We start from the raw sequence: 9,015 nt of genomic DNA on the forward strand, positions 1-9,015 counted from the left end.
CAGGCGCCCTGAGCTCTGCTGGGCGGGTGTTAGAAGAACGGGGCACCGGCTCCTGTATTTATGCATGTTATATACCTACATACACACACACCTAGATTATAAATATACGTTTACATATTCTATTATAAATGTATATTATATATTCTGATAATTTATCTTTTTATGTATTATATATATTTTTGGGGTATGTATATTTTTGGGGTATCCTTCCAGCCCCAAAGTGGCAAATACCAGTGTGCGGCGGAGCGCTGAAGGAGGCAGAGCTGTAGGAACAAGACACTGTTGGCACAGCACACGCAGAATGCAAATGGCTGCATCAATCCAAGGCCCTGAGCATCAGCATCGGTGGTCCCATACGAAAATTTTAGCGCTCCGAGCCCTGCACGTGCGGGGTCTAAACGCGTAACTGCTGGCAGGATCAGACCCTCGGGTGCTGCTACGATAATTCTCACTTTTAGTCTGTGGTTCTGGGAAAAACGTCCCGATTCAGCTCCTCTCATTAGTAAGATACACGACGCATTTGCGAATAAGCCTTCTAACTGCGCAGTTAGGACTAAAAATCTGTCCGTCACTGTAACTAGTGCTTTTGGTGTAGACGGAGATACTGCAGCTGACAGGCTGCTCGCTCACGCAGACGCTGAAGTCCACGGAGAGGCGACGGGGTGCAGGGCAAGGCAGAAATTTGGCCAAACACGTGAAGGTTTTTCCTCCCCCTCGCCGTCTACCTTTGCCCCCACCGTCACACTGTGTTCCCGTTGGAAGCGGTCAGACCTCCTCCACCATGATGCTCAGCATCAGGGTATTCCTACAAAAAATCCTGATTCTTCTGCACGTTACTACGTGTGCTGTCGTTGGCAAAACACTGATGATACTGTTCCCTAATGCCATGAAAAGATACATCCTAAAACAGGGCGAAAAGAGCAGAATGAATGAGAATCCCAAGTTCAGCTACGAAAACTGGGGTCCAACTTTTTTCAGCTTCAAGTATTTGCTCTTTGTGCTGAAGGTGAAGTGGAAGAGGCTGGAGGACGAAGCCTACGAGGGACATCCTGCTCCCAACACGCCGGTGGTGGCTTTCAACGGGGAAGTTCGTCACCTCCTTGATTTCATGCAAGGTCAGTAAGTCAGTCCCACACCAGCTCCCTTAGCCACCCTCAAGCCTAGAAAACACACAGTGTTTTTTTCCAGATTCAAAAGTGGCTAAAAATAAAGCAGAAGTTGTTGCTTTGTACTTTGTCTGCTGCCTCCCACCAAGATCTCTGTAGAATGTGGAATTAATCATTAAGCTGCAGTCTCTGTCCCCATCGGAGGGATTACATCCTTCTCTAACTCTGCTTTTCTAATTTTTTATATATATATATTTTTTTTAATGTAGAAAATGGGATGTAAATTTGGAAGAGATACACAATATCTACAGGAAGGCACCCCCTTTATTAGATTCTTTAGGATGTGAATCTATGCTAGCAGCAGTTTTTGAAGATAAGCCCAGCCAGAAGGAAGATCTTGAACAAATGTCAGATAATTTAGCATAACCAAGACTAAAAGAGGTGCTTAAAAATCCTGCGAGTTCTCTTAAATCGAGGCCTTGCAAACAGATGCCTACAACTGTGGGCACATACTGTGTTAATCTGTAAGCAACTGCACAGACACTTTTGCCAGCAGCTGGTGTTACATTAGCTTAATAAATAATAATATATAACCAGAGTTCTGTTTGGACAGGAAATTGCAGAAATACATTGAAAGCATGAAAGCCTGTGATGCATGACTGAAAAGTCTGCAGCTTCCACCCAGCTCAGCTAGAACTGACACCTCTGAAAAAAATCAAGACATGTCCAATGGGTTCATTAAACAGCATTAAGACATCTCTGAACCACTGTCCTTTGAAAAACCTTGCAGATGATCATGTTTAGTATTTCTGAGGTTCCTTCGTACTAAGGACCTCGGGGAGGCTGTGATGTGCTACACACTGTATAACCATTTCAGATCACTTCCCTATTCCAAAATGGGATGGCCAACTTGGGAATTCGCTCTCGTGACGAGGACACGAGAAGCTGTGTGACTGCACGGTGCCTCCTGCCTTGACTGGGCTTTACAAAGGAAAGTGTCCCCCTTGGATAAGCTCATTGCTGGATGCGGCAGAGGTCAGAGCCAGGCTAGGGAAAAGAAAGCATCTTTATGCCTGTTTTGCATAGATGCAGATGTTCTGCTGCCGATTTTGAAGTCCTAAGAAGAAAGTTACGGGATAAGTGACTTACCTGCTGTTGCCCAGGAAACTCTGCGGCAGAGGCTCAAATCAGTGTATGTATTTAATTCTGTCCTTTCTCCCGCCACTGATTTAACCACAAACTGTCCCCTTTTTTCCAGATAACCGACCTTTAATCCTGAATTTTGGAAGTTGCACCTGACCTTCGTTTATGTTAAAATTTGATGAGTTCAACAAGCTCATCAAAGATTTCAGCTCAATAGCAGATTTCCTTATCATCTACATTGAAGAAGCTCACGCAGTAGGTACAGTACAAACATCACAGTAATGCCTACCAAAACTTCAGACGCGTTATCATTCCCTTTAGGAAGAAAATTTGTTAGAAAAGGAGGGAACTGCAAACGGGAAAGAAATCTTCCTCAAACCAAAAGTGGCAACGCCAAATCTAGGCACTGGTTTGTGTCCCTAATTCTCCAAAGATTTTACCCACACATCTGACTTTACACCAAGGTACTCCTGCTGAAGACACTCATCTCTGTGAAGGTGAAGCACATAGTTGTATCTACAAGAGTTCCTCTCAGTGTTAGTACAGCTCCTTTTAGAAGGAAAAAAATGAAGCGTTTCATAGAGCAAAGGTTAAGTGTACAATGCCAGCATGTTACGCGTTTTAAACAAAGACAATTCATTTTTAACATGTCTCAAGAACAGGATGCAGACTCTAATTTGAAAGATTTAGCAAACAAACTATACACACTCTTTTATCTACACTGGACTCTAAGCAACACATTGGCACTGATTTTATCCCAGGGTTAAGGTGGTTTTCTAAAACATAACGTTTACAGTTTTCAAGTTTTCTAACAATACATCACTTTCAGTAGTTGAGAAACAGATAACTAAATCAGTCATCAAAACCTTTTACTAGTTTCTACTTTACTAGGAAGAGTTGTGTGCAAATGTGTGTTTGCATATTTCTGAAAAAGGAAGGTGTGCCCTGGCTCAAATGTTTCACTTCTCACAGATCTGAAATTTTGTTTTACAGGCTTAATGAGTAGAATCAAGCAGAATGAACAGTACTATTGTTGCAACTGTGCTAAATGAATGGTTATCAGCTGATAGCACTACTTACTATTTTAAAATCCCCTCTGTGCCAATAATTTTGACAAACCTTACTCAAATAGGATCCAAGTCCCCCACCTGGTATCTTTCTAGGGTTGATTTATGTGGGAAAATTTCAGCTGAAATACATCAAACATTTCCGAGTCCAAGGCAAGGGGAAAAGAGAGTTTGCTGAAGTTGAAGAAAAAAAAAAAAAAAGCTCTTGGGACTATTTATTTGAAAAGTTATAGTGCTCTCATACTCTGAGGGGGGGGCTTTCATTTCATGGCAAGTTTTGGTGTTAGGAGTAAATTGCAGTATTCTTTTAACACGGTTTTGGGATATGACACACAGTACAACTCCACCCTTAACACCTATTTAAAATGTTCCTTGCTAAATCCCTTTCTCGTTTGTTTTAGATGGATGGGCTTTTAAAAACAATATTGTTATTAAAAATCACAGAAGCCTCAAAGATCGAAAAATTGCAGCACAATTTCTTCAGAAAAATAATCCTTTATGTCCAGTGGTTTTAGACACTATGGAAAACCTGAGCAGTTCAAAATATGCTGCCTTGCCAGAACGACTGTATCTACTTCAAGGAGGGAAGGTCATCTACAAGGTAAAAAATATCAACAATGAGCACAATATATTGAGATTTTTAAATTTCAAAATAATTTGAGAATGCTTTACATTTAAGTCAGTATTTCATTCTGTCTGAGAACTAAAAATTTCACAATTCACTGTAACTATGGAGAGAAAAGGACTTGCAGCAAAACCAGTCTCGGCCTTTCTAATGTACATATTTGATGTACACCTCAGTCTTGCTCAAATATTTGTCTTCTGGCTCATTAGGAAACCTAGGTATACCTAAGCTGTGGGATCCAGGAACGCTTTCCAGCTCCAGGATCCAGACGCTGGCCCCGTTCCCAGTTACACAGCAGGGTGTAACCTGTGCATACACCATCTCCCACGTACTGGCTGGGGGGGCTCACTGTAACTATGGAGAGAAAAGGACTTGCAGCAAAACCAGTCTCGGCCTTTCTAATGTACATATTTGATGTACACCTCAGTCTTGCTCAAATATTTGTCTTCTGGCTCATTAGGAAACCTAGGTATACCTAAGCTGTGGGATCCAGGAACGCTTTCCAGCTCCAGGATCCAGACGCTGGCCCCGTTCCCAGTTACACAGCAGGGTGTAACCTGTGCATACACCATCTCCCACGTACTGGCTGTCATGCAAAGGAAGCCCAAGCACACCTGCCCACAGTTCTGGTGCCAACTGCTGTGCTCTAAAGGACTTCTACTTTGTCTACTTGAGCATCACTGTATAATTTTATTGCCTTTGCAGGGAGGAGTGGGGCCTTGGAATTATCACCCCCAGGAAATACGCGCCATCCTGGAAAAACTGAAATAGAAAAAGAAGAGAAGAGGACTTCAGAGTAAAGACTATCTGGATAAAAAAGCTCAATGAATAAGTTTTCATAGACATAATTGTAAGAAGAAAAAGAATTTAAAAATAACAATAGAGACAACAAGAAAAAGAATAACGTATGTGTATCTAAAGAGCATCTGTAATGTGGTTCATTATGTGTTTGTATGGAGGTTTTCAAGTCTCATCACTACAACCCCAGCTACTGCACTGTAGTATCTTACTACGCTTATACCACATGCAGTAGTGAATACTAGTTGGGTCCATTGAGCTGTCAGGACTGGATGCCAGCATTTACATTTGTAAGAAATATCGTGCAGGATAAACTTCAGGGGTGGTGACATTTGCAAAAGTCGACTGGCATGCCAACCAACCGATTTCACATTATTAAGATTCTCTTTCTCTTGTATACATACAATTTTCCTAAATGTTCACTTTCACTGACTTCAGAAGGCTTCTGAGTAAGACGATCTCTATCAACATTTGTTTCTATTAATATTTGTAATGACAGTCATAGCATAAAGCACAGACGGCTGTGACCTGATTCCAGAAAATATTTATAGAAACAAGGGATTGATCTGCAATTATAAAAAAATCTATCAGAGCACTTCATATGGCTTCAGATTATTTCCCTCCCCACCCTGCCCCTCTCCCCACCCCGGCTTATTTATGAGCATTAGTAGACATTTATATTCATCCTATTAATCTTGAACAGTTTGAGCTGATGAGAAAATTGCCCATTTAAGAACTTTTGAAGGACTAATTTGACAGTAGGAATAATACCCCCATTTAAGTATTTCATACTTTTTTTTTCTATTTAACTCAGAGTGCAAGGGAAACATTTTACAGGAAATCTAGTTTTAATTCATGTATTAAGAAAGCCTGATACAAACATACTAATTTAAATGGACTCAGTTATGTTCAAGTGTTCTAGGGTAACAGTCTAGGTTATAAAACTAGAAAGCTGTTACTACAATATTGAATACTGCATTACATACATTAAACTGGTGGGGAATACATACTACATCCATACCTTCAAAAACCACTTTAATACAAGGTTTTAATAATAAATATTCTCTGTGCTACAGATATCAAACTGTAACTTCTTTATAAAAAAAACTGAGGTACAAATTTAAGCTGGACTTAAGTGTTTTCTGCTGTGCCCTCTGCCATCACCCGGTGCACTGATACAAAATGATCAAAGGCAGACTTGATGATAAAACGCAAGTAAGTGGCTTGGAAATCAGGAAGCTGTAGAAGGAAAAAAAGTGTTATTGCATTCTCTGTAGTAACTATCAAACAACATTTGCAGAAGTTTGTTAGAAGGATCTAGATATTCTGGTGTCTATTTTTGAATTACACATAAATCAAGCTCTTTGAATACATCTAGCCAGCTTCAGAGCTTCTTTAGGTGACAGCAATTCAAAAAAGTCCCATCCCTCCCGAATACGTTCCCTTAAAGGCAACAATTGAAGGAGGAAAGATTGCCACACTTCTGAAAAGAGCTCTTTCACATAGTTAGGAGCAGTAGGCAGATGCAATTTCATACCATAATCTACAAAGGAGCAGCCGGGAAGTGCAATTTCATACCATGATCTACAAATTCCTATATCCAACATCAATTTAACAATAGTTGTAAATAAAGACGTTTTGTTTTTTCATGGTTTCTCCCCAGTAGTCTAGACATCCCATGTCACGAACCACTACTGATGTACACTGTAAATACTCACGGGAAATTCTTCCATTTGAAGCTGTCCTTCTGTGTGTTGCAAATCTAGAAAATACATTTTAAAGCAAATAATGGATAATAACGTGCAATGCTGTGAAAAGTTTTCACTGGACTTCAGAGTTCAAGAGAGTTTAGGACCATGAACTTACACTGCATATAGAAATTGTTCTTTTTTTACAAGATGAGTTAAAAGAACAAATACTTTTTGCAATATCCCAGTGTATATATACCACTCATTACACTGTTTTACAAAATGTCACCCAAGAGGCTTTAAAAAGAACAAAAACAAACCAACCAACCAATGCAGGAAATGGCACTCTATTATGCTATGTAAGTCTGGTTTTAATTTTTGGAACATAAAAGCGAGTGCACAAGTAGTGCTTTTAGCCCTTATACAGCATTTTACATCCCCAAACTGCTACACAGACCATCAGTGTTCATAAACTTCATTTAAACGTGTCTATTACATTAACGTCTAATAAAATAATCATCAAGCCACACTTGACTACTCAACAAATAGACATGGGGTTAAAGTGACTCACTGAAAAAATTAGTGTATCAATAATGATAAAAAGGATGGTTTTATCTGTATGGCTAAACAGAACCTAACTAAAATCTAAACTCAATTTTATAAGCACAATTTTACAGACGATGTATACTTAGTCAAAGGCATAAAATTAAGATTTAACTTTAGAATAAAGAGTATTGCTTCCCGGTGTATTTGTTTATCATTATTCATCTAAAAATGCAGTTTTCAAGCTGGGAAGATGATGCTATATAGCACCAGGCTACATGAACGGAAACCTGGCTATTTTTCCAAAACGTCTATGTTTTCACTCGATGTTCAAAGAAACCAACGGGGAACCCAAAAAATTTGATATTATGTATGCAAAAAGTGATAGTTCCCACCAGAAGAGCATCACTGAAATTATTCAGGCAGCTAAGGTGAAAATGTAATTAAGTTACTGTGAGAACTACTCTGTGGTATAACATCATAAGCAATTTTTGCAGGAAAATGGGGATCCCTGTGAAACATGCAGTTAAAATACTAACCAAGACTAACTAAAATTAACAAAAGTAGTCTAGGTCACAAAGCTTTACCAAAGGCTGACAATGTGACCAATCTTGTTCTCAGACACCTGCCAGGGCACACATCTTAGTGTTATCCTCCCTTGTTTTGCTAGGAAAAAAAAAAAAATTTTCAAGCTTCATTAGCAAGTTTTATTTTTGATGAATTATCTTAGTAGTAACAATAAAAGTCAATCAGAATCCTTCCTAGTTTGCCTAACACAAGCTTTGTTATTCTGAAACCTAGAAATAGTAAATGAATCGGCAAATACAGAGATCAACATCATTCCCACAAAATCCCCGCTGCTTCAGATTCAGAATCTTACCTTTTTCAATGCACTGTTCAAAACCTACCGGGTCTTTAGATACGCTTCTTTCAATCCTTAAGGTCCGCACTAAAATATATAAACATTTAAAATATCAATACAAATTCTGATTCTTTATTGATAATTATATTTATTGCATCACTTTTCATCTACAAAGTATTAACTAATCCATTCTTCTTCTAACTTATGGGGTAGGACTCTAATACAACCGCCATCCTTATGTTCCAGGTTGGACAAACAATGACAAGTTTTCACATCTTTTGTGTAGCCTCTGCTGATGGTCAAGCTCCTGTCTCCATGCTCTGACCTTGTAACAGTCCCTCCTGTTTTAGAACTCACATTTTCCTTCACATTATTTAAAAAAGACTAAGAGAGTTCTGTCCTACAAAATGATACAAATCAATATTCAAAATAAGTCATTAAAAGAGGAAGTATTGTAGTCCTGTCCATTAAATTAGAACAGCCATCACTGTGCGACAGAACAGTTAATTACAAGCTCAATACAAGGTGTTGTAAGAACAAAACAAGTGCAGGTGGGGTAGATTTTCCATCTTTTTCCAATTTATTTATGAAAAACTTTGGATTTGGAGGACAACTGCTTTGGTAAGCTAAATGAAACTTTATGATTTAAATTAAGCTTTATGAATCTGTTAGAAGTGACTACGTACAGAATGTGACACTGCTGTGAGAATTTACATATAGGCACACACACATTTTAACATACTGTGTATTACATACTGCAATACATGAAGTCTTACCCAAATAACACTGGATTGCGACTTTGCTGATTTTTACACATTTAGGAAAACCAATAATGAATTCCTGTGGGAACATGCCTGTCGTCGTCCAAAACGTTTCTGAACTTCTGCAGAGAAAAAAGGACAAAACCCCCACCTGCAGCTTTCCATCTATAACCGCCTTGAAATTTATCACCAAAAAAAAAAAAAAAAAAAAGAAGCCATTTTTATTTGGGGTATTTTAAGCAAACCCCTGTACGACAATGGGGAAGCCCTCTGGAAGTATTAATACTTTAACGTTCAGGCTCTGTACCCGAGCAGTACCACACAAGAACTCACGAATGGCGGGGATCCCAGAAACGTTAAATTATGTGCCAATATGAGCGGGCAGGCAAAACACAGAGCCTGCCGGCGACGGGCTGCGGTAA

General features: G+C 39.2%; 2 protein-coding genes across 2 annotated transcripts; one reads left to right on the forward strand and one right to left on the reverse strand.

The window, feature by feature from the left end:
* The first annotated feature begins 781 nt into the window (after nt 1-781).
* DIO1 (iodothyronine deiodinase 1) lies at nt 782-4,737 on the forward strand. Its single transcript, XM_009287391.2, has 4 exons — nt 782-1,115; nt 2,365-2,508; nt 3,718-3,917; nt 4,647-4,737. The coding sequence occupies exons 1-4, from the start codon at nt 782-784 to the stop codon at nt 4,710-4,712; spliced, it is 744 nt and encodes a 247-aa protein (XP_009285666.2). The 3' UTR covers nt 4,713-4,737.
* An 841-nt stretch (nt 4,738-5,578) lies between these two features.
* Nucleotides 5,579-8,731, reverse strand: HSPB11 (heat shock protein family B (small) member 11). Its single transcript, XM_019474148.1, has 4 exons — nt 8,609-8,731; nt 7,851-7,919; nt 6,458-6,501; nt 5,579-5,978 (listed from the first exon to the last, which is right to left on the reverse strand). Exons 1-4 carry the CDS (start codon nt 8,682-8,684, stop codon nt 5,871-5,873), a joined length of 297 nt encoding a protein of 98 aa, XP_019329693.1. The 5' UTR covers nt 8,685-8,731; the 3' UTR covers nt 5,579-5,870.
* Between the last annotated feature and the right edge of the window lie 284 nt (nt 8,732-9,015).

The sequence above is a fragment of the Aptenodytes forsteri genome, unplaced genomic scaffold (assembly GCF_000699145.1).
Source record: "Aptenodytes forsteri isolate BGI_AS27 unplaced genomic scaffold, ASM69914v1 Scaffold119, whole genome shotgun sequence".
In the NCBI taxonomy this organism is placed as follows: Eukaryota; Metazoa; Chordata; class Aves; order Sphenisciformes; family Spheniscidae; genus Aptenodytes; species Aptenodytes forsteri.

Coding starts and splice junctions, on each gene's coding strand:
- HSPB11 (XM_019474148.1), bottom strand. CDS start 8,684: ATGTTCCCACAGGAATTCATTATTGGTTTTCCTAAATGTGTAAAAATC. Junction 7,920..8,608: donor CGCAATCCAGTGTTATTTGG/GTAAGACTTCAT, acceptor TATATATTTTAG/TGCGGACCTTAAGGATTGAA. Junction 5,979..6,457: donor TTCAAATGGAAGAATTTCCC/GTGAGTATTTAC, acceptor TTCCTTCTACAG/CTTCCTGATTTCCAAGCCAC.